This window comes from Mytilus trossulus, chromosome 8 (assembly GCF_036588685.1).
Source record: "Mytilus trossulus isolate FHL-02 chromosome 8, PNRI_Mtr1.1.1.hap1, whole genome shotgun sequence".
Lineage (NCBI taxonomy): Eukaryota > Metazoa > Mollusca > Bivalvia > Mytilida > Mytilidae > Mytilus > Mytilus trossulus.
The window spans coordinates 76,756,325-76,783,478 of record NC_086380.1 but is presented as its reverse complement, the minus strand read 5'-3'; the positions used below and the strand labels follow the sequence as shown (position 1 = coordinate 76,783,478).

Sequence of the window (27,154 nt, the reverse complement as noted above, 5' to 3'; positions counted from 1 at the left end):
TGTTTATGTTCTTTTGTACAAGGTTTCGCAATAAAATGTAGATTATTTTAAAAAAAAAACCGACACCTTAGTCAAGTCCTTATCGTTTTCATATCGGCAAAGACTTAAATCAGAAATCAGAAATACTGCAAGTGTAGCAATAAAAAAACGTCTAATAGATATAGGAATATGTGGTGTGAGTGCCAATGAGACAACTCTCCATCCAAATAACAATTTAAAAAGTAAACCATTATAGGTTAAAGTACGGCCTTCAACACGTAGCCTTGGCTCACACCGAACAACAAGCTATAAAGGGCCCACAAATTACTAGTGTGATTCAATGTCTAATCATTATTATAGGGGTTTCTTTGATATTGAGCGATGATAATTGTCACGTGATTAATCTAAACATTTTAATACTTACGAGGTATACATTTGTAATCAAGCCAGAGTTGAATATCATTGCCGGACTTTGACCCTGACCTTGCTGCAAGCATTTCCTCATTTATACAATTGTCTTCATTAAAAAGGTCACTGACTGTAAATTCACATGCTTGCCTTCCATTACATTCGCCCTTCACTTTTACTAATGACTGTGGGTCGCTACATTCATCTTTTTCAGATTTACCGCCTTTACGTCCTTTTCCATGCTTATGATATTTTTTTGGTTGACGAGGTTTTGCTTGACTGCCATAGTTTGCATCAACCACCTGGATTACTTCTCCTTCGCCACAAGTTATTGTGACTACCTCATCATCGTCGAATACGTCATCCTCTGAAAGTAATTATGAAAATAAATTTTCCAACAGTTCTTTTTGTTTTGTTTGTTATTTTACTTTTTACCATTAGAAATAATTCATTTATTTCAAACAATGCTTTTAAATTATTCACCGAAATTCAAAATAAAAGAAACAGGCACGTTAGTCAATCACAAATCGTTCTGTAAATATTAATAGCTTGAGAAAGCCTTTCGAAAAGTTCGAAAGACTAAGAAAACAACGACTTTTAAATATGTTATATGTTGATTTTGGAAGGTGTTGGATGTATTTTAACGCAAGAACTGTTTTAAAGTCTTGCTTTTTTTTGTTAAAACTTGTATAAATATATATTACTTAATTTGCACTGTATCGAGAAGGTATGTGCTATAAACGCTATGTGCTATCGACATCAAAAAACATTTTTAACGGCGTCTTTGTCAGTTACGGTCACATATACCTATCATATATAAAAAAAGAAGATGTGGTATGATTGCCAATAAGACAACTCTCCACAAGAGACCAAAATGACACAGAAATTAACAACTATAGGTTACCACAAAGGTCATACCTCATGTCTGCTTGGGGTTCTCCCTTAATGTTGACACAAAAGTGGGAAGGTTACAAAGGTAAACCATGTGTTTACCCGTCTTTTTCGTAATGTCTGAACCAAGTCAGAAATATAACAGTTATTTTGTACTAGTTCAATTGATTGATAATGTTTTATTTTGAGACAACTAGACAGCCAAACGTTAACACAAGCAACTTGAAGATATCTAGAGATCAACACAAGTGAGTAGTCATCACAAGTTTAAAAACAATTCAAAGTGGTATTTCATTTAAACCGTTGGTTGGATATGATATCTGTAATCACTGTTATATTGAATCGGATGACAAAAACATTTGACCGGACACAGCCATAAAACATATTATCTATGTAAATTGAATTCATTTACATGTATGTTTTTTTTTCTTGTCCTGGTCATATACATGACCTGTGATTCAATGTCCAATGTCTATAAACTGTTATGTATATTTTTTGTTTATATTACCTTTACTGCCGCTGCCTCCATTGTGTCTTTCCAATAATCGTTGTTGTCTTGCCACTAGAAAAACGGGGAAATGATAAGAATAAATAGAATATAGTTTTCAAAATTTAAAAGAAAAACAATCCCGAAGGATAAAATTTGAATACTGTCGCCTGCAAAACTAACAGATAATAGAACAGATACTTAAAGAATAACTTATCGACGAAATCAAAAATGGAAAAATATTAAACAAGTGTCTGAACAACTAATTACGTCACAAATACGCGTACGTCGTTTGATCAAGAGTTAACATTGTTTTTGATATTTGAATTCTTCGTTTGTATTTGTTATTTGTTTTAACAATGACCTTGTGCGTAAGCTTTTCAAAAGAAATAAAATAGAAAATGCAAGAAACTTTCATCTTTCTACGCGTTCACAAATCGTTTCGATGCAAAGCCATCGATAACGTCTTGACATCGGCCATTGACAGCGTCTTTTCATTAGCCATTTACAATGTCTTTTTATCAGCCATTGACAGCGTCTTTTGGTCAGCCATTGACAACATTTTTTTCTCAGCCATTCACAACGTCTTTTTATCAGCCATTGGTTTTTTTTGGAAAAAAAAGTTTGTTTCCAGTTTTTGGAGAAAAAATAATTTGTTTTTGACCCGGAGAAAAAAAAATGTTTGTTTCACCCTTAGCTGGCTGCCACTATATGTAATGCTTAAATTGAAAGAAAAATATTGTTTTCGGCTTGTCGCCAAAAAAATAGATTGTTTTTCGCCGAAGGCAACAAAAAAGTTTGACTAGAAAAAAATCGATAGCCTCCCCACCCCCAGAAAATTAAATGGTTGCTGCCTTATTTATTTCATTTCACTAGAAAACCACGACAATTGAATAAATTCATTGTTGCATTCTATGAAATAATTATAGTAATTATAAACGAAAGGTTTTGAGTCTCGTTTAAAGATAGATTACTATATTGGTCCTATGTACAAGAAGACTCAAATTTGAAAGATCATTGCTTTTTGAGTTATCGATTTGTCTATGATCGTAGTTCTCCTAGACAAAATTTGAGTAACCAAATATCGAGATTTTCCTAAATTTGGGATCGTAATGAAATTTAATTTTGGTTTGTATATTCTTATTTTCTTGTTAGTTTAATATATTTTTTAAAAAGGTTGACATTTAGGCTAGAGTGAGCATTTTGTTTATGACAAAACAAATGATGTCAGATTTACCATTCTGAACTTTCCGTATCTGTTAAGCAACATCATAGCACCGCAAAAATACGGCATTTATATTTCAGTTAATACATTTGTTTACAAGGAGGTTATTGAATCAAAACTTCTTAAAGTTGAAGACATAACTTTCTGTGTCACTAGTGTTCAGGTATTGCTGTTTGTATTATTGGTAACTATTTCTGTTGAACTTGTGCATTTGTTTTGCACCTATTATGTTTCGCCATATTTTTACAGTAATATACTCTTTAAAAAAAAGTAATTTAAATAATGAAATTGATCATCAGAAAATTGTTAAGTTATTGTTAATATAAAAAAGAAGATGTGGTATGATTGCCAATGAGACAACTATCCACAAAAGACCAAAATGACACAGACATTAACAACTATAGATAAGCATACGGCCTTCAACAATTAGCAAAGCCCATACCTTATAGTCAGCTATAAAAGGCCCTGATTAGACAATGTAAAACAATTAAAACGAGAAAACTAACTGCCTTATTTGTGTAAAAAAAAATGAAGGTCCTTTCGTTAACTTTTCTTGATTGACGTTATGAATTGTTATTGATCCTATTTTATCCTTTCTGCATTATTCTAATAGTTATATATCAAGAAAACGTTAAAATATATAGTAATCTGTTTAATAAAATTGCTTGATAAAGCGTGCCTAAATACGTTCTGAAATATTTAGTTCTTGTTTTTGTCAATTCGTGAATTATTTTGATTGAACTTATGAATTATTATTGCTACATTTCTGTCGTTTATTTCTTTTTTATAGTGAATTTTACTTTTGATTGGAATTAAGAATTGTTACTGGAACCTTTCTCGATTTAATAATATATAATGATGACTTTAACTTGAATATTAAAAGTGCTTGATAAAACTTGCCGAATATATAGGTGCTGTGATTCTCATATTTTGATTAGACTTAAATAAAAATGTTATTGTCTTCTTTCTCGATCTTTTTTTATCATAGTAAAATTTAACCATTACTTTAAAACGTAATTTAAATATAAAAATTGCCTGATTTCACTTACCAAAATATTTTCTGAAAATGTCTTGGTTCATACAACAAACACCACAGACAAATACCAGTACGCACATAATCTGTAACTTCATAGTTAAGATGATGTATTGGTGTTTTAAACAGAGGGAACTGAATGACGACCAATCTATATTTACTAGTTATATATCCGTCTAAATAAAGCAGCAAACTGTAGTGATGGTACTTTATTGGTTATCTCATCAAAAGTACATTAAACCAATGATTCACAATTTCTTTGATATATGTAACTGAAATGGGCGGTATATATTAGTATTGAGTGGGTGGTAATTTATTTATTAAACAAAAAATGAACTATAATTATATTTCATTATGAGTACGAATAATGCCTTATTTCTTTGATATATACAACTGAAATAGTAGGTTTCTATAAGGTAGGTAGGTGTTTATTTGTATATTAAGAAACATTTAATATTAACTATGATTTTAATTTATATCATAGATATACATCATAAGAGTACATCATTGCATTTTACCGACTTTATTTTTTTGGTAATATGTTTAGCTGTGTCAATAGATACATACATAAATTGTCAAAGTTCCTCAAAGTATAATCAGTCCTTGAATTCAAGGAGTGGTAGTGTTAAGGAAATCTAGGTAGAACATGTAGAAAGACAAAATTTGTCAATCTTAAAAATATCGCGACAACTGAAAAAACAAAAGAAAACTAATTAGCCCTCTAAATGTCTAAATATGTCTTATAGGAATATTTGCCCTTTAATTGCAAACTGATTCATTTTATTATGTATTATATATTACAAATGTATACGGAACTGCAGTAGATAGAGGGAAGATAAAGCAACTAATATGATTGTAGGAAAAGATTTACAAATACGTCAACTTCGCTGAAATCGTCAATCAACCCCTTAAAGAACTTATTATCTTGAAATTGATATTCAATAGATGATTTAAAAAAGCCAAAAAAATCTGTTAGTAAAGATCTAAAAAAAAGTCTAATAGCCAATTTATCAGTCGACTCCTTGTATAAGTTATAATTTAACGATAGTATTTTACCATTTTTAGGGTTGCTGCTATCATCGCAAAAACAATATAATATGGATAGAAGCAGTTAATAACAAAAACCACCAAAAGGACAAGATCTACAAATAATTAAATCGTTAGTTCACTCTTTGATTGAGTTTTTTAAAACTCCTTAATGACAATGTTTACCAATGTTTGCCGTTAATGACATTTGTTTTTAAAATTATCAACGAACGACAGATTTGAGTTTTCAATAACATAAATAATCAACTGGTAAATATCAACAATCATGTCAGATTTATCTAATAGAAAGAATACTCTTTAAAAGAGTTATTGTCATTAAATAAAGCCAACAGTAGTATACCACTATTCAAAAGTCATACAATGATTGGGAGAAACAAATCTAGGTGATAAACTAAAACCGAGGGAAACACACCAATTATTAGAGGAAACAACGAAACAAAAGAACACTGAAGTGCGACGAAAATGCAGTATACATGGAAACGAACTATTATAGTAGTGTTGCTCTGCGGCAGTAATGCACTTTAAAATGTTCATTTAAAGTACACATCAATGTAAATCACAAAAAATACACGAACTTCATTTCAAAGACATCAAATGACTTTTTAAATCTGTTTATGTTTGACGGTGTCATATTAGTTTAAAGTCATCCATGCATTGCTTATATATATCTATATGGAAGAGTTTTTATAAATGATCGTCACTTACACTAGAAGCTTTTATAAGCTTTTCAAATTCCAATTAAATAGCACTAGGTATAACCGGAGTAACTATTATACTAAGTTTGCAGTGTCGTTGCTAATATTGTTCTTCTGCCAAATATTTAATTAAACTTAAGGTTTATTGCTCTTGTTTAAAAACGCATCTTCTTTAAATGATCATTATTTGTAAGGATAATAATAATCAAGCTGTTTTATTCGACCAAAATAAAAAACTACTTGAAAGAATTTCGAAATAGCAAGTGAGAAGAAAGGTCTTTCGAATACATTTATGAAAATAGAAAGAGAAAATCGAGGCCACTGCACTCGTTTTCTTCCTATATAACAAATAAGGTGTGGTTATGATACGTATAATCGAACTTGTTATTCAATGTATCTGCAAACCAAGGACATGATATCGGCACATTGTATCAAACTAATTCGTTCAGTGTATGTTTATTTGTTTTGTTTTAATGTTTGTTGATCAAGTTTAGACGTGTCAATCAATTATTCTCATGCAATTGTTTTGTATCAATGATTTTGATTGGATGACAGTTAGCGTTAAATTCTCTATCTCCTTGTCTGTAACTAAGGAAGCCAACAATTTGAATTTAAGAATGTATTGACATGTAATTTCTACAATAATAAGCCAAACAACTCGAATGTTGCACCGAAAAATCTTCTTTTTATCAAACTTTATTACATTCTGAAACGGCACAGAAGCCAGAAAACTCTCGGTGTTCATGTTTGACACCGGAAGCATACCTATGACGCTACCTAGTGTAGGGACTAAAGAAGATAACATCTTTTCGCGGAATTTTTTTTTAATGAAGATTTTACACTCAAATAATGATTGAAATTTAATTATGAACTTATTTTGCGTTAGAATAGAGATAACTGTTTTGTATTTGAAGCTTTTGCGGATGTCCATCGGTAGTTTTACTGTCTCAAATACTCGTTTTCCCGTCTCCGCTCCGCGTCGCCAGGTAAATTAAATTTGCGACATAAAACTACCGATGGACGTCCTTTAAGCTTCAAATACAATACAGTTATCTCTTAATTATACTAGGTCTGTTAATGTTGTAATGCTTAACTACTGTCTCAGGTTAGGCGCATATAATTTTTTTTACACCGCTGGTTGTCGTTTGTTTGTATTGTTAAAAGGTGTTTCTCGATTTTGTATTGTATATACATGTATGTTAGACAGTAGCTTTAAATGTTTGAATTATTTTACGTTAGTTTATTCAGGGGCGTTTATATCTTGCTGTTTGGTGTGAACATATTCCCTGTGTCAAAGACCGTCCTTTGAACTTTAATTGTCACTAATTCATTTTGGCATGAATGTAGAGTTGTCTCACTGTAACTCATAGCACATTTTCTTAATTATATTAGCATGTGTTTGAGAGATATGATATATGTTCAACCTTATCAAGTCATTACTAAAAAGGTTTTTTAGTAAAGTGTGACGAAAACATTTGATGGACTAACAAACATATGAACAGACAAGAGAACCGACAGTGGGACACGGGGTTTTCAAATAAAGACAACAGTAGTATACCGCTGTGATGGTTTGCACAATGAATGAGGTTGTGAAATATGAAGTATGCCTTTTTGTGCTTCTTTGTTACATTTGTTTGTTTGTATAGTGATTAAGATGATAACATTGTTGACTTCTGTACCCCTTTTTTTTTTAACATTCTTTACCTATTGTGTCTGTTTTGTTTGTTCATGTTGTCAATATAATGAAATATGATGTGACTGCAATACACAATTTTCTCAAAAGGAAATGCCTTAAGCAAGTCAGAAATATGATAGTTGTTATCCTTTCGTTTGAAGAGTTTGCACTTTTGATTTTGTCATTTGATTAGGGACTTTCCGTTTTGAATTTTCCGCGGAGTTTTTACTCTTTGGCAATTGAAGCGTATACATATCTTACCCTTACAAATAATCATGGAGCAAATCTTTTATGTATTTTATATACACCGTGTGGAAGAGTATATATTGTTTAAAACCCAAATAAACTTTTTAATTTGGAATACAATGTTTACCAACTTGCTGTTATAGTGTTCATTTTTTATTAGCGAAATATACATGTTTTTCCAATATTCCCTTTTTTAATTCAGAAAACAACACCAACTTGCGGTTATGGTCGGTTAATTCACAAAATATTGTTTTAACTTTGATCTTTTTTCTATCTGTATGTGAATAAAAGTAAATAAAGGGTATACACCAATGAAACGTAGCACAATAACGATAACCATGAATATTTCAACAATAATTTATGCATCATTTGCGAAGCTCCCAATTTATATGTTTTCATTTGTTACAAATTAGATCCATTGTTGTGCAAGAGATAGGGTAATATGTGTGGTCGACCGTTGAATTTAGAATAACAGAAAGGAACACTAATACTGTTTTTGATCATAACGTTTCATTCCATGCATTAACCTTCCGTTTGGTATTGCACGACACCGTTTTCTGTGTTCCTAAAAGTTGGTTCCAATTTTGTTTTTCGATACAACATGATTCAGGTTATTATGTACTCTTTTTCAATATTTTAAACTTAAGTAATTGGGAAAAGGCATTCAGATTGACTTAGACAAATAAATAAAATATACTACCCTGTTATGTAAAATATACTGTCTGTGTAAATCAATCACTAAATTATTCGTGTTTAAAAGCGAGTCGGCCATAACGAACTTTTATATTTTTAGAAAGTGATTTGAAAAATAATTACATTATATAAATGTTTTACGACGTTTGTATAAGTAATCATAAACCCATAAGTCATTCAATTTTATATTTATAATGCAGATCTATTTTTATTCAAACATATCCTTTTCATAAAGTATATGTATTCACGACTAAAAACCTTATTTACGTCCACATTAGATTCAAACGATTAATCTCCATAGGAATTATCCAGAGCAGGAAACTGAAGAATAAATGTACTGTAGTGTACAACAGGAATTTAACCAGAGCAAGACACTTCTAAATTTAGTACTTTAGATTTTAAGTGTCATTAAGTGAAGTACGCGGCGTGAACTGTGCAACTATCTTTTTTTGATTTATTTCTTCTGGATATCAAGTACAAAAAAATAAGTACTTGGGATACTGAAAAAATGAAAGAAAATATACCTGATTGAGTTAAAATATGGACGCAGGAACATCAATTTGTAATACAGAAGACTTACATGTATGTACTTGTTTTTTTTCGCATATAGCTCTTCTACTGTTGCGGTTCGTATACGTCCTTGCATGTGAAATAATCGGCTTTGAGTTATCCTTATTAACATGATAAAGGCAAATCAAATAAAGTGCTTCGGATGATTTGTTGTGTTGACTTCTTTTTTCTAGTGATCTGATGTTAAACCATCTCTTTCAGCTAGAGAAAACTACAAATTAAGTTATGCATCATTTTGCCCAAATAAAAAAATCGTAAAACAAAGTATCATCATCTAAATGACTATGTTTCATTCTATCTATACAGTGATCATTTAAACGACTTCAAACAATATCAAAATTAATTCAGTTTACAACACCAACATATCTGTCTGTAACTAAATATCATGAAGCGAATCTTAATTTATTTCACATAACATGGTGTTGACTAGTATTTTTTTAACGAAAATAAACTTGTATTACCAATATTCACCTGATTAATTCAGAATATAACACCAACTTCCTGTTTTGGTCGTTTAATTTACAATATACTTTTTCGCTTTAGCACTGTGCGTGCTTTTTCTATCTTTATGTGTGTATATATATTAATTAGATCTAGGGTTAACAGTGATAAAACTTAAAACAATAACAAAAACCATCGATATATTAACAGTAAACAAATATATGTACAATATGCAAATCTCTAAATGTATTTTTTCCCATTTGCTACATAAAGGCAACAGTAGTATACCGCTGTTCAAAACTCATATAGCCATGGACAAAAAACAAAAACGGGGTAACAAACTAAAATCGGGGGAAACGCAATAAATACAAGAAGAGAACAACGACACAACACTAAAATGTAACACACACAGAAACGGACCAAGCATGAGACAAAATGCCACGAGAATAACAAATATAACATCAAAACCAAATACATGAATTTGAGATAGACAAGTACCGTGACACGTCTTATCGCAATGTGAATTTACACTAAAAAATAAAGAGAAAACAGACGACGCAACGTTAAAATGTAACACACACATAAACGAACTATAATATATCAATGGACATTTTTAAAGGAAAAACGCCATACAAGTAAGATCATCTGTTGTGCAATAGATAGGCTAACATATAGGGTTACCCGTTCAATTGAGAATTAAAGAGAAGGACAATTATTTGGTTTTTGATCAGAACGTTGATTCCATGTATTCACCTTCATTTGAATATTACACGACGCCAATCTCGGTGTTCCTTAAAGTTTGTTCGAATTTGGTATTTAGATACAACATGATTAAGGACATATATTTACTGTGTTTAAATCCAATTTCCTATTTTAAGTTTTAACTAATAATTGATAGATATTTTAAATTTTACTTTTCAGAAATAGGCATGACAGATTTGCTAGGAAAAATAAATAAAACCTCTTTCTCCTGTTATAACAAATATGCTATATGCGTAAAGCAATCACCACGAAGTTATTTTTAGTTTTAAACATATTTATTTATAGTGGATTGGGAAACAAGTTTTGCAACTTATATTAATCCCTTTCTACTTTGCGGGTGCGAGTGCTGCCTTGTAGCGGCATTAGCCTACTCTTTTTCGAAATCTACAAGGGTGTCTTTAACGTGCAAGAGATATGGCTCTCTCTTAACAAGTTATTCGTGTCTAATAACGAGTTGGCCTTAACGAACTTTTATTTTGTTAGAAAGTGATTTGAAAAAAGAATTGTATAAATGTTTTACGACGTTTGTAAAAGCAATCTTATACCCATAAATTATATATTTTCAATACAGATATTTTTTGTATTTAAACATCCTTTTCATTGAGTATATGTTTTCAAGACTAAAACCTTATTTACGTCTACATTAGATTCAGACGATTAAATCTGCATCGGAATTAAACAGAGCAGGAAATTGTAGATTACATGTACTGTAGTTTAAAACAGGAATTTTACTAGAGCAAGAAACTTAATTTAAAGGTCAAGTTCTTTAGATTTTAAGTGTCATAAAGTCAAGTAAAGTCGCATTAAACTGTGCAACTATGTTTTTTTTATTATTTCTTCAGGATATCAAGTACAAAAATAAGTACTCGGGATACTGAAAAAAATGAAAGAAAATATAGTTGCTTATGTTACAAAATGGAAGCAGGAACATCAATATGTAATTCAGAAGACTTACATTATAAAAATAACCACGGCAGAGAGGGTAAAAAAGGCATATCCTTTTGGCAAATACCCCGTTAAAAAATGACCGATATTAATTTGATAACAGTAAATTGGTTAAAAATACACTGGCTATCACCCAATAAAAATCCAGGTTTCTTACATAAGGTGTAATTACATTATAACAATGTTAACAAATATTGAAAATGAGCGAAATACAGCAAACACACTTGCAAGATCATTCATCACAGAGAAACGTACAAATAAATGATATAAAGACGACAAAGTCGACACAAAATGCTAAGAACAAGAACATACCTATTCAACACAAATAAAAGCACAAATACATGATATTATAGTTCATTGCAACATGAAAAACCACAGAATAATAGCGAACATGTTCCGTAATCGACAGCACAGCTTTTCACGGGACGAATATGTAATTTAATACTTCATACAATTATTTTCAAAACAGTACTTTAAAAACTCATCATTATGACGTTAATTGAAATTGAAATCAATGATGTGACTACGTCATAAATATAAGGACTAACACACTAAGTTATCCATGGGAAATGTACATGGGTGTTCTCTTGACAAAAAAACTTGTCAGGAGGGTTAGGATCCCGCTAACATGTTTAACCTCGCCACATTCTGTATGTATGTGTCTGTCCCAAATCAGCAGCTTGTAATTCATTTCGAGGCATTTTATAGCTGACTATGCTATATGGGCTATGCTCATTTTTGAAGGTCGTACGATGACCTATGGCTGTAAATGTCTGGGTTATTTTGGTCTTTTGTGGATATTTATCTCATGGACAATCTTTCAACATCTCTCTTTTTTTTATATATATAACATGACTAATTAGAGAAAAAAGGCTAAAATCATCATTCTATAATGTACCGCTTCCGACCACCCATAATGTTTTATTAATTTCATTGGAACATAAAAAAAGATGTAGTATCTTCTAAGTCTCTATTGACAGTTGATTTTATGCCCCCCCCCCTTCCCCCGTTGTTCACGTGATTCGCTTATGTGTGTTAAATATTGATCTATGTCTCTTCAGTTGGTGTACGAAGAATTTACTACAAACGAGATGATTTCAGCTCTCAAGTTGTAAACCCCCTTTTTCTCAGCAGCAACATATTCTTCCACATCGTTCGGCGATTACATAGGTAAAATAAGATGTGTTATGAGTGCCAACGAGAACTCATCCTCCAAATAACAATTTATAAAAGTTCTTGTTGATATATTTTATTTCTATTTATGTTTGAATTGAAAAGAAACCGTTAAACCCCAAAAAACAAAAAAGTGAAATAATGGTGAAAGATTTTTTTCTGGAAGGAACCAAAATTTCTGAATTTGAATTGCAAAATTTAACACAATATTTCTACAAAGGTCTGACGGCACTAGATTTTGAATTATATTTGTATTTTCTTATTTAATGGTATTTACAACTATGCCAGACCAATTTCATTTCAATCGTATAAGGACAAACACATGGCAGCATTGGCAGCATTGGCCGTAATTGCCTCTTATCACAAAGCAAAGAGACTTGGTATATCAAAAAGATCAAATCGTTTTTATCCATCCTTTGAAAAATGTAACCGCCAGACAAATATTTGCATTTGAGTTCCTTTTTTTCCCTGAAAAGGTTCTAATTTAATCCCGTAGAAAAATTCTATTTATTTGATTTCTTTTGGTAATTCATGACAGATGTTTTTTTAACCTTATTTGCTGAACGCCGGAAGTCCTGACAAAGGACCTCATGCTTAACGTGCTGACAATATAATGGAAATTGATATGAGCTGTCGTACAAGTGACATGTTTAACGCTATAAAACCAGGTTCAATCCACCATTTTCAACATAATAAAACGAAACATGTACCAAGTCAAGAATATGACCGTTGTTATCTATTCGTTTGATGTATTTAAGCTTTTAATTTTGCAATTTGATAAGGAACATTCCTTTTTGCAATTTCAGAATTTTCGAGATTTTATTATTTTGATACACCCATGGAATCCAGTCGTCAAAATTCGGCTGATTCCGTGAAGTGTACGGAGCGAATTTACCCGCGGATATCAGATAATTTAAATATTTGACAAATAAACTCACCACCTTTCTACTTCTAACTAATAAATCAAATAACTTTACAAATACACATAATTATGGAAAGTAAGCAGTAAATTATATAATCTCGACTACGCCCGAAGAGAGCAGATCTTATTATCAACATGCTACACATACACATAACTAAAAAATAAAAGCAGCAAATATTTATTACAAAAAGAACTACAATTATAGTAAACACACACAACTCCTAATGATGAAATGTTGTTCAACCTAGGTTGAATAACAATTTGATACTAACATTTAAAATAAAATGCATGAATATACATAGTGAACTAACAACGTTTCCTTTGATGACTGTGGATATGGATCACTGTCGTTCCAGAACGTATTTCTTTCATTAGTGTTTCATCATAAAGATGCTTACATAAAATTTATTTATAGATGATAGATACAACTACTGAAGTTATCAAAGCATCATGAAGTCTAGTTCTATAAAAGCTTGTATTTGCAATACATGTCTTGTAATGGTACTATTTTTGGAATCTGAAATGTAAAACACACAGAAATAATCCCTTATCTAAGAAGGTATTCAGCAAGTTCATTTGATAAGTAACTCGGATTTGCCACAAATGTCATTCGGTGGTTAAGGGAACACAAATTGACGGGGAAGCAAACCTAAGCATATAAAGTTTCGATTAGATTTAAGTTTTACTATTTCTAACTTTGATTCCCATTGATTGATTGATAATTGATTTCTTGGTTTTATCCAGTTAATCGGGTTTTGTTATTTGCCTTAGAGTTCAATATTCTTGTTGCAATTTGTTTCATGCACATGTATTTTTTCTTCATTGCCCTAAGATGACTTCAGTTCTATCATTTAAGTCTTTTTTGCGTCTATTGTTGAAGGGAATGTAGGCAGCCCCCGGTTATGCTATATTTGGATTTGAGTGTAGCTGAGAAAATCTAAATTCCACTCTTCTGGTGCACAAACGTAAATAGCAATAATTTAAACTGCTAGCCCTTAAAGATGGCATCAGTTCAGCAGTCGGTGCATTTATAACTATTTAAAATATATGTTTACAACATAAATATGTATAAATAACTTCATGCTGCACAATTGAACTTGAATATGTCTCTTTCGCTATTTATTTTGTTGTTATATTATACATAACGTGGATGCATTTTAACACATCCTTGGTTTCTCATTTTCCCAAATGAAGTTCATAAAAATCGGGCGCATGAAAGTATTATATTTTATTCATTGATCCCTTTTAATTTTGTATGACAATATCACAAAAAATGTAAAACATGTATTGTGTGTTATCTCAATTCTAGGTTTAAAAGAAATGTGACTGACTTTGTCGAATCGTTGGCGTAAATGTAAAAGCATTGTAAAGAAACACGAAAATCCTTTTTAAATTTTAGTCAAAAAGAAGAAGGATTTCATTTACTAATTTATGACAATTGAACGTATACCGGTTTTGATTTATACGACATTACTACGGTAACCATTAAAATACATTCTTACGTAAATTTTGCGCCAAAAAATGGGAATGAAATCGCAGGCAACAAAACATATTTTTTGTCTGTTTTTAATCTTAATATAAGCTCGTAGACCACATTCCTACGATTGTAAGTAAATAATGTTTGGATCCATCATCAATTCAAATACATAGTGTTGATATATTTAATATTTTATATGGCATACGATTCGTATGACGTACGATGCGCGTAATTCAGAACATTCTTTAACGTTCAATGTACCTGATACAATATAGGTTAAACATCATTTTCATATAATCAGGGTTTTTTTGTTTGCCTGACTTCATTATGTTAAACAGACTATACGACACCGATATTAAAACACATATACCATAAAAACTAATTAGTAAAATCATATCTTACATGTTGTACTTACTGCATAACTAATAATATCGAAGTCGTTCTCAGTGTTTGATTCCTAAAGATATGCGTCTCTTTCCAGCACCACCACCAGTACCAGGAACAGCAACAATAACACCACCACCACTGCCATCATCTGGTACAAAATTGAATAAAAATATTCTTTAATTTAAACATGTAATTAATTGATAACTTAGGTCATTTATTTGCAAACAATTCAATGAAAATTAAACCACATGAAAATAATTTTCAAAGTATGTATATTAAGTTCTGAATGAATGAAAAATAATAATGACATAAAAAGGATAAACTATTAATTGCTAAGATGATAATAATTTTGAGAAGAAGAATGTGTCCTTAATTCCCTATCGTCTTTTTTCGCATGACAACACTCAGGTTGTGGAGACGAACCCTGCACTCGAATGATACGCTCAATTCCAATCTAAACTGACTATGATTGGCAGTTTTCATGTCGAACAGCTAATAGTGCTGAAAGTGGAAGTTAACTTCTTACCAATCTATCATAGAGACTTATTTTGTTAAAAGAACATTCAATGGATTTAATAGTTAAAGATTTTTTTTTATCCTGCCTATTTAGGTACTCGAAGGTAAATGTCTATTTTAAATGTGTAATGTCGAATCGGAGGTCTACCTTTCTAAATATTTATATTCAGTATTAATCTCGATTTGCAAATTTTCCAAACGTTGAATTTCGAATATACTTTGATATCATAAATGTTCCGTCCCGGGGTTTATTTATTTCAAGGAAAATGCTTAGTACAAGGTTATAAATATATGGTATCTGAGAAGTAACATGCATTTATTTGAAATTTTCTTACAGCAGTTTTACTTTAGAATGTCAATGAACTACGGTGAACATCTCTATCACATAAAGTTGGTGTTGTTATAGTAATGTCATTATATAAATATATGGTTCTAAATGAAACGCTTAGCTTTATTTTAAAGTTTTTTTTAAGGATATCAAAAGCAAATACTTACATTGACATACTGGTCCAAACCAGGGCCACACACAATTGCACTCCGCCAGTCTATCAGAATTCAATGTACAACTTCCTTCGTTTTTACAAGGATTGACAGTACACCCATCCACTACGAATAAATAGATATATAGAAACATCTAAGCCATACTAAGGTAAATAACTTATTTTGCATTATGATTATCCCGTTAACATTTATTATAGACAATCATATTTGAACACCTAAAGATAACTTCACAAAAACTTTTCCGAGCCATCTTATAACTTCAATTGTTTATTAGAAGTACCTATATAGTGTAGTTTTAGTCCCTTCAAAAATCTTTGAGAATAGAGCTAAACATTGTTTTTCTAGGTATAATCTATTAATCCCTCATCTAAATCATTACAGGTTTATACTCGCAATATTTTTAACCTGCATTTTAAAACTTTTTAATAGAATTAAAAAGGACTTTTCTAAATATCGCAAAAATCAAAATCGCATTAAGTATAAAATGACATAATCGCAATAGTAAATGCACACAATAATAACTGAATTTACTGTATTTAATTCAAACCTAATACGTCGCATTGATCTCCTGTATATTCTTCATCACAACAACAACTGGCACTTCCATCACTTTTGATTGAACACGTGCTTTTTTCAGGACATGGTTTTGGATCTGTTTCACATGGGTCATCTTTGAAAAAAGAATTACACTGTACGCATAATTTCAAATAGTTTTATTATTTGCTATACACGAATACTATTATTGCTGTCTATAAATCACAATTTAAATAAGTAACCCTATTAGAGTAAGTTTGTTTTTATTTAATGGCAAAATGGACTTTTCCAATCTTGTTTTGTCCTGAATATGCATGGAACATTTGCCGCTGGACTTGAAGGAAGCAACACTAAATTAATTTCTTTGACACAAGATAAATGAATAAAGTGTTCGACAATCTAAAAAAAATAAGAAGCAAGCTTACATAATGTGGAAAAAAACGAATTCAAATTCAAAAAGACGATATTATTTAATGGTTTGTACGATAAATTACCAAAAAAAATCAATATCATGCTATTTTATTTAAATGTTTTTAACATAGAATAATATTCATTTTCAGGAATGAAATTATTGCCAAAAAATTAGTGAACTAAAATGTAGATAAAAAGAGGTAGGTTAAAATAATCTGTAGTTAGCATACCGTCACAATGGTCACCAGTCCAGTCGCCCATGCAATTACATTGTGGGGTCAAATCTAAAAGATTGGCTAGTTCACAAGTACCGTCATGTGCACAGTAAAAGCTTAAACATGGATCTGAAAAGAATAAAAGTGATGACAAAATGTGCAAATATAGATAAATTAATGCCTTCACAGTTTTTATCATGAATATTCTAATCATAGATATATACAAGGATCAAAATTGTGTACGACGCACACCAGACGGGTTTCTTTAATTATAGTCTTTATGACTTAATTTAAAAGATAAATATAATTTCAATGTAAAAGTAAATGAGCCTTCTGCGGGTTTATTATTAATATTCACATGACTTACGAGAGGTGATATGAAGCGATATCCTGTTCTCACGAGTCATAAACGTACAGATGGATACGAGTATGATATCTCCACACGAGAAATGAATTCCAGGCCACAACCACACGATTATTAGTTTTTACGTTTTCTCGCTCAGGAACAATTGCTCAGCTATTCCTGAAGATGTGTTTGCCTTTTTTTAAACATTGTTTGAAATTTTCTCTTTTTGAATTCCACATTAAAGGCTAACATGTTTATTTTGGAAATAGCTACAGGTTTTTCCTGTTTTTATTCTGACACTGACTCTTACCATAAATTTTTATATATTACAGCAAGACTGACAAGTTCTGAAGCATACACTTTTAGAGGAACTTTTTGTTTTAGCGATGAGGACATTGATATTATATATCTGAGTAAACTGTAAACATTTCAAACTTACTTGGTTTGCATTGGTAGCCAAACCAGAGTTGCATATTATTGCTGGACTTTGACCCTGACATTGCTGCAAGCATCTCCTCGTTTATACAATCGTCTTCATTGAAAAGGTCACTGACTGTAAATTCACATGTTTGTTTTCCATTACATGCACCCTTTACTTTCGCTAAGGACTGTGGGTCGCTGCATTGATCTTTTTTAGATTTGCCGCCTTTACTGCCTTTACCGCCTTTTCTCGGTTTATGGGGTTTTGCTGGACTACCATAGTTTGCGTTTTCCACACTGATTACCTCCCCTTCGTCGCAATTTATTGTCACCACTTCATCATCGTCAAAAATGTCATTCTCTGAAAATAATTATGATAATAAAGCTTGACGTTTTATTTTCTCTCAAACCCGATATTCGAATAAAGAATCAATCAATATATCAACATCCGAAGTACAACACAGCCGCGATATATCCAGATCGGACGACTTTTCGTTGCAATAGTCGTAACTTTATAAATATGCTTTACTACATATTTCTCACAAAAACATAATAACTTTGATCTCCAAAACGTTGCATCAACTAAGTGGTTGTAAATAAAATAATCGTAGATGAAAGGTGTATAAGAAAGACCCGCGTTTCGTCTACACAAGATTAATCAGTAACGTTCGAATTAAAACAAATTAGGAAAGTCAAATTAAGTGAAATGAGTATATTCAAAAAGACATAAACAACTAGAAGACATCAATTGATAAACGCATACTTTTAAACATAACTAAGTATTTGATTTCTTTTAAAACTATCTACGTTCTTGTATGAGCGATATACATTTGTGTATGTAGTGAATTCTAACAGAAACGTTGACCAGTGTATTGACAGGAGATATTAATTGTTTACTATTGTGGATTTTATTATTTTTCGTTGAAGACCAATTTTCGAGGATTTCGTTGGTATATGTGAACCACGAAAATGTTCAATGAATGACAAGTTTTCTAAGGCTTGTTTAAAGACTTCGGCAAATTCACGAAATTAAATGTCCACGAACATGCAAGTTGTTCTTCTTTGAAGAACATTGGTACCCACGACAATAGATGAATCCACAGTAGATCATTCTGTGATAATCAAATTGTTCATTTCTTTAACGTTTCTTGATAGTCAACATGCCAACTAACTATGCATTTATGTATTGATATGTATTTTGTTCATATTTTACCTTTACTCTCGCTATTTTTTTTACCTCGTGCCAACAATCTTTGTTGTCGTAACTCTGTAAATAGGGATTGAATGTAAATATATTACTTTAACTTCTAAAACGTGAAAAAAAAAAAATTGCAATGCAAATATTACGATTTGTATGAAGCTTCATTCTAAATATGTGTGCACGATTATGGCGTTTACAATCCTATTACTTACTAATAGAAGAATTCTATACTTATAATTGCATTAGTTTGCTATGATCATGAAAAGACGATTTATATCAATTGTGACTTTTATTTACCTGTGCACGTGTCTGTGAAAGCAATTATCATCATGAATTTAACATGTCATTGTATAATGAATGTTCATTTCAAAATAACGCGAAATAGCTGTTAGCTAATCAAAATAACGAATACTTATGACGAAATAAACATTAAATGTATTTATTATAACAATTAACAAACCCATTATGTTGAAATCATCATCTATCAAAAAATAAAAAGCCTCTATTAACTTACCTAAATATTTTCTGAAAATATTTTGGTTGATACAACTAACACCACAGATAAAACCAATTACGCAAAGTATCTGCAACTTCATCGTGTTTATGGTTTATTGCAGTTATTAACAGCAACTACATAATGACGATTTATATGTTTTCCCTCGTTATATATACTGCCTTAAAAACCAACATTTCGTCGTTATGGTAGTTCTTTTGTATCATTTCCAATCACTGACATCTTCTTTGATATAACAAAAAATACAAACATATAGAATCTAGTTAGTGAACATGAAAAAAAAATATTCTTACATCATAAGAAAGCATAAAATGAGTAATTAAATTCACACCATGCACGATTTCATCAACAAATATTGGTGCCAATATATCAGAAATCATCTCATATTGATTTACCAGATTGATGGAAATTTGCCAGACCACAACTTTTATTATTTTTATTTCTATAAGTGATTGATAAGAAGTGCATTTTCTATGCTTCCCTGTCCATTTTGTATAACATAAGTCAACTTTAAAATCATGTTATGCTTGACGTTGATTTTGTTTTGTAAAAACGTATCGATGCATAGTTTTGATATATATTTTTGGATATGTTTTTATATTTTTTTGTGAGACACATTAAACACTATTAATACACCTTTTAAATCCTATTCAGATCTTAAAAAGAGTTAACTAGAGCGTAGAGCATGTCAAGGTCGTCAAATTATAGATAGTATCATGTCGTTTTTCTGCCAAATATATAATTAAACATGCACCTAAGGATGTACTTTGGTGAAGTTTTGGAATGAGTGTCAAATTGTCGGACTCCTTGGCATTAGTCATTGAATACAAGGTAAAATATTTTGCCCCATAATAGATATTAATCTTTAAACATAAGACTAAATAGCTCATAAAAGGTCATTTGACGACATGTACGCAGAATCCTAATGTTCTTTCTTTTGATTTGAGACCCAACTAATACCAATGCAAATATAAAAGGTAAAAGTCCAAGTCAGCTTTTTTCCCGCCATATTTGTAAAAAACGAACACCATGATCTATAAATATTTTAAGCATGTTTAGCTTATTTTGATTCTTAACTGATATTCTTCCAGCAAAGAGTATACATTTTTAATTTTTAATTTATTTAATTTTACCTAAGTTTATCCTTAAAAAAATAAAAACACATGATTATCAACCGATTAAATGTGTGTAAGGATTATACACAAAATTTATTTATTGATTTTAAAGACGTGTTTTCCTTATTATTTCATTTCATTGCGGTCAGTTTTTATTTGTAGAGGGAGCTGGGCGGCCCCCAGAGAACTATTGATCTTCAGTAGGAAAACTAACCGTCTTAGGCAAATGAGATTGGAAACGAACGCATACCTCATATTGTTAAAACAGTAGTTCCACAGCTGTCATCATTGAGTCAGTGAGGACTATATACATGATATATATATGTTTCAGACCGTATGAGTTTTTGGACCGTACGCGTATGGTCTGGAGTGCATGCGTACTTTTTCAAAATACTCATACGGTCGGACCGTACGCGTACGTTCTGATTTATATTATGAAGTTTGTCATGTTTTTTTTAGATACAAATGCATACAACAGATCAACGTAACTTAACTCTCAAATTAATATAAAATAGTTCAATTTTAAATGAAATACAAACTTTACATTTTAACCTTTTTTTAAAGTCGCGCTACTTGTAATTTCAATCTGTTAATCTCTTGTATTTAGCATGTCGATCTGTAATACAATTGAATTATGATCACTGAAATTGAAGATATCAAAGTAAACATTATGTGGGAGGACAAATTTATAGAATATATAACAACTTTACAAAAGAATGCAAATGCAAAGGAACTGCAAAAATGATAATGATCGGACCATACGAGTATATGTATACGGTCCGGACCGTACGCGTACGGTCCAAATACTCATATGGTCTGAAACATGTACATGAAGAAAGTGTTTCACTTGATCATCAGATAACTGTTTACGATAACTTCGAAATATAATACCAAACAATAGATATAACAAATACTTTCAGAATATAGAAATGGCAAAAAAAGTGGTAGCTGTATTAGCTTTCTGACTAACAAATAGAACAAGAAGATATCCGTGTTATAAAGAGAAATAAGCTATGATATATTAAAAGAGTAAAGCTATTTTTATCCGTTAAATCATTAAGAAAAATAAAGGGAAATATTTGCTTTTAGAAGCCGATCTATTTTATTCTTGCAAACATAAGCTAAAAAATATTGCTGATGACTAATTCATTTGCACGTTATTAAACGACCACTGGGGTATGACAACACAATTTACCATCAAATGACAGTTTTTTCTGCATTTTTTGGGAAAACATTAAACTAAGGAATTGGTTAACATTTAATTGAATATTGTTTTAAAATATTATTTCAAAATACAAATAAGATTTGGGGCCAAGCACCTAATGTTTTCGAAAATTGTCCTATCACATTCTGTATAAGTATCGGCTCAGGATTTTAAAAGTTTTGTTTTGGAAAATGTTTAAATCAATTATCTTTAAATTTCAAGCTTTTTAAAAAAAAAATTATTACATTTTGATAGTCTTTTTTCTATGTGCAACCGTTTATATTTAATTGTTTTATTCCTTGCATAAATGGATATCTGTCGGTGGTTAATAAGATAATTTACTAATGCCAGTTGCTTACAGAGTATAACAAATCACCTATGTTTTCATTAAGTTGGGGTTCAGATTTGACGGCACTGACTGTTTGTTTATTAATTTAAACAGGAAACATTAAATAAAATACTTAACATAAGTTTACAAAATGTTTACTCCATTGCTGATAGGCAGGTTCAAAAGAGCTAGAGGATATGTTAATCGTCTTTTTTATAACAAATGTGTATAGCAACAAAAAATACAAAAAGACATGTTTTTTTTATATTTTTTATATATATTTGATAGGACAATTTTTTTTTTTTTTTATATATTTAAGCATAGGCCGTACGGTGACCTATAATTGTTAATGTTTGTGTCATTTTGGTCTTTTGTGGATAGTTGTCTCATTGGCAATCATACCACATCTTCTGTTTTATATGTGTCTTAAAACAAGATGGGTTCAACAAACTTAAATGCATAGGATATTTATTTTCAGAAAGATTAACGGGGGTTGTTAAAGCAATTACGCATCCAAGCATCATTTCAATTTCATATTTTTAAAGATGATCTTGGGGTATTCATACTTTTTTGTTTGATAAAGTACAAATCAGTAAAAAGTTTTTTTTTACTTTCACATTGAGTTTTTAAAGATAAATTATAATACGGTATTGAGCACAACAAGACATCTATGATTTAATATTTTCAACAGGGAACAACCAGAGTGAGAACGTAAATTCAATAGGTTATATGTACCACTTATGTTAAACTGATAATCGTAACTATAATTAGAACGATCCAAATGTGGCGACGGCAGAAATAGGTAAAATCTTTTCATTAATTTATTTTTCATTAAATATAGCCTGTGAAGATTTACTCAGCTGCAAGGCTTTTCTATACCGTTACCATCATATTTGAAAATTTCAATCGTAACGGTGCCCTAAAATTGTTTTAGCGCTTAGAAAATTGACTTTAAACAATTCGGGTGGATCATCGTTATTCGCTGACTTTTTTCTTGTTTGATAATCGTAATTGTAAAATCGAATAATAGAAACTGAAAAATAATAAATCTATCTTCCAACTTTTCAATGGTATTTTGTCTGTAAGCCGGCAATGTCCAGTTAAACGATGTCATTAACGCAAAAAAAAAAAAACAACAACAAAAAACAACCAAACAAAAAAAACCAAAACGAAGAAGGTAAATATCTTGGACAAATTTTTATATCTCGAGTTATAACTGGGCGTGGGTTACTCTCTATATAAAAATGTAAGTCATAACATGGATAGGATTTTTGTTCTTTGGCAATTTATGGATGGGGATGTTTTGTTTTAAATTCCATGCCACATCTTCTGTTTATAATTAATCACTAATCTGACACGCACGTTTTGCCCGACAATTACTGTCATATTTCATAACTTACTTTAAAGTTGCCTCTTCTCTCATTCCCATATTTTTTTAAACTGTCATAGTTTCTGGAATTTTCTGAATTTTAACATATTTCGGGTTTCCCCATTGCCAAATGTCCTAAAGCTTGTCCCCCTTCTTATTGTATGATATACTAGTATCTAGCTGTTAAAAATAGAACTATAAATCATATATGCACGAAAAGAAATGTCATAATATTTTTTCGTGATTAACACATTCCCATATTTTCATCATATTCTCTCCGATAGACGTTTGTAGTGTCAATACATTGTATTAATCAAACACTATCAAGTTACAATTATCTTCCCATTCTTTACATATACATAAGATGTAAACTTGAAATACTTTTTGATGGTGTAGATTGGGATTTACAGAATAAAGAATAATGGCAAACAAATACTGCCTTCGGCTGTTGTCTGCTCTATAGTCGGATTGTTCTCGCTTTAACACATTCACCATTTCCTTTCTCAATTTTAAATATAGATAAAATGATCAAACATAGAGAACAGCGAATAATGAGGTTATAAGATGTAACGAATTAAAAGATATTGGGCAAACATTCTAAAAAAATAAGAAAAATGGCCTATAAATTAAAGGATACAAAACGGAATGACCACATTCAGACCCCTATATGCTATCTGAGCATTTCTCAATCGAACATGCAGAAAATAAGAATTAACTTGATGGTGTGATTTCAAATTTAAAAAAAAATGGTCATCTTGAACAATGTCTAACAAATAATCCATTAAACGACTCAACATGGAATACTTATCATTATTTTTTTTTTATTATTATTTCATTAGATATGTTTGATGCATTTTTGTTGCTTGGTAGATAAGTCACAGAAAACGTTAACAAAATGTTAAAAAATGTTAATGTATTGTCAAAAAATTCATAATAACTTATAACAGAGGGACGAAAGATACCAAACGGACAGTCAAACTCATAAATCTACAAACTGACAACACCATGGCTAAAAATGAAAAAGACAAACAGAAAAACAATAGTAAACATGACACAACATAGAAAAATAAAGAATAAACAACACGAACCCCAGTAATATGGTACACCCATTTGATTTTCAAGTTATCTCTCTAAAGATGAAGTAACGACCCTACGTTTAAAATCTTTTGACTTCCCTGCACTGAGAATGTAAAGGCAACAGTGATTACCTCAAAATCGGATCCGAATCAATACATTTATATTTAACTGGGTTACTGGCAGAGATAAGGATAACTTTGCTTGGTTTTTAGCAAATAACCCCATGAAAGATACCAAGACTTTATTTTGTATATAAGCCAGTGCGCGATTCGTCTACAAGGGACTCATCAATGACGCGAGAATCCAAAAAAGTTAAAAAGGCCAAATAAGGTACGAAGTTGAAAAGCATTGTGGACCAAAAGTTTGGCCAAATTCAGCCAAGGTAATCTTAATATGCAAGTGTCTCTCACTTCAATAAATTTTGATTCAAATTTTATTTTCGATGACTGTATAAGAACAGTGCTACCCCTTAACATACGTACATTTTTTTTTCACTATAGCAAACAATAGAGATAACAATAAATTATTTTTTTACCTTAATTTCATTGTTTTTGAACTGACATAATATATAACATTTACAGTAGAGTGCAAAAGAGATGAAGTACGATTATCTATTTTTCGATTCATATATTTTTTTCTTAATTTCAGAAAACGAGCGGAAATGAGAATTCCGACACTTTTTTTATCAAATTGATCAAGAAAAAAATCTACGTGCATAGACAAAGAAGGTATATCTTTGATTATACAGACGCATTCACATATCAATCTTTAAGTTGATATTTTATAACACCTTATGAATTCAAAAGTTATATCACAAAAATAAAGAACTCCAAAGAATCTTCAAAACGGAAAGTCAAATGGCAAAATCGAAATCTCAAACATATCAAACGAATTCGTAACAACTTTCATAAACCTTACTTTGTACAGGTATTTTCTTATGTTGATATAATTGATTAATCCTTGTTGTATAGCTAGCTAAACTTTTTACTTATATAAATATTTGAGTTTCAATAACCAGCAAATTGTATGAAGAGAAACATGAAGTCAACTATCTTCAAAACTTGACTTGTCAATAATCCTGTCCCGAGTAAGGAACCTCGCTAGTGTCTCATATTTTCGTACTGTTTATGTTCTTTTCAGAAATTTGATTGATATTTCCTACACAAGAGGGACGAAAGATACCAGAGGGACAGTCAAGCTCATCAATCGAAAATAAACTGTCAACGCTATTGCTGCTACAAATTAAAAAGACAAACAAACAAATAAAATTGAGAATGGAAATGGGGAAAACATGTAATACACATGATACAACATAGAAAACTGAGGAATAAACAACACGAACCCCACCAACAACTAGGGGTGATCTCAGGTGCTCAAGAGGGGTAATCAGATGATCCTGCTCCACAGACGACACACGTCGAATACATGATTCATGTACAACTGTCAAAACGAGTGGAACAAAAGCTTGACAGGACACTATTTGCTGTTTCAGATTCTATAAGACTGTCATGATTGGTATTTAATTGTTAGTTCCAAAAACAAAAAACGAGGGAAAATTTTATGCTTTTTTTACTTACTAGTATATATGCAATCACTATTGCCATTGTTTAAAATGCTTGAAGTCAACCACACTGTTTCCGATAATGTTGTAAAAACAATATATAAAAGTCTCAGGTTCTTAAATGGCAAATTATCTATTATTAAAGAAACGTTATTGAGATGTATATGTTGTTTACGGTGACTTTTGTTGGTATAACTTGCATTTCACCTGTACAAAAACTGTTTATTGAACACAAATAACTAATTAAAATCTTATTTAAATGTATTCTGTACATGCATGATCCGTCGAAGATGTTTCCCCACAGTTAATGTATACTAAAATGACATCAGCCATAATATGTTTTTATTTACTATTCTACGTTTGTGAATATAGAAATTTAAAAACATAATTAAATACAGCAACTGAAAGTAGATTCTCCATATATTTATTGCAATGCAATAAACTATATCTGAAAGTGTTTATTGTGCCAATAAATGTTTTAGTGAAACGTCCACACTGAGGAATATTTTGGTCTCCAAAAATAAATAAAATGAAATGTAATTTATTATTTTTTGGAGTTCTTCTATGCAAACATTTAATGTATACAAAGTTAAATGAGAACAGTATAAAATAATATAAATACTCACTATATCAACAATTAACCTTCCGTTATAGTTTTATCGAGTTTTGAACAAGAAGGTGTTTAAATGTGTTTTCATGTGAAATGCTACGGCAATTTCACTTTTAGAATTGAAAAAAAGAATTGTGTCATCAGCCAGTTGACTTTGCGTTTTATCATTATTTTTT

At 30.8% G+C, this 27,154-nt stretch overlaps 1 protein-coding gene across 1 annotated transcript in view; it reads right to left on the bottom strand.

Moving 5' to 3' along the window:
* The window catches only part of LOC134682134 (neurogenic locus notch homolog protein 1-like), a 32,849-nt gene extending 12,891 nt beyond the window's left edge, over positions 1–19,958 (bottom strand). The window contains exons 1-5 of the mRNA XM_063541714.1: positions 19,715–19,958; positions 19,213–19,266; positions 18,019–18,360; positions 17,249–17,362; positions 16,621–16,743 (exon numbers count right to left, since the gene is read on the bottom strand). Coding sequence (XP_063397784.1) covers positions 16,621–16,743; positions 17,249–17,362; positions 18,019–18,360; positions 19,213–19,266; positions 19,715–19,796 — 715 coding nt within the window. The 5' untranslated portion in view covers positions 19,797–19,958. The remainder of the gene's footprint in view (positions 1–16,620; positions 16,744–17,248; positions 17,363–18,018; positions 18,361–19,212; positions 19,267–19,714) is intronic.
* Between the last annotated feature and the right edge of the window lie 7,196 nt (positions 19,959–27,154).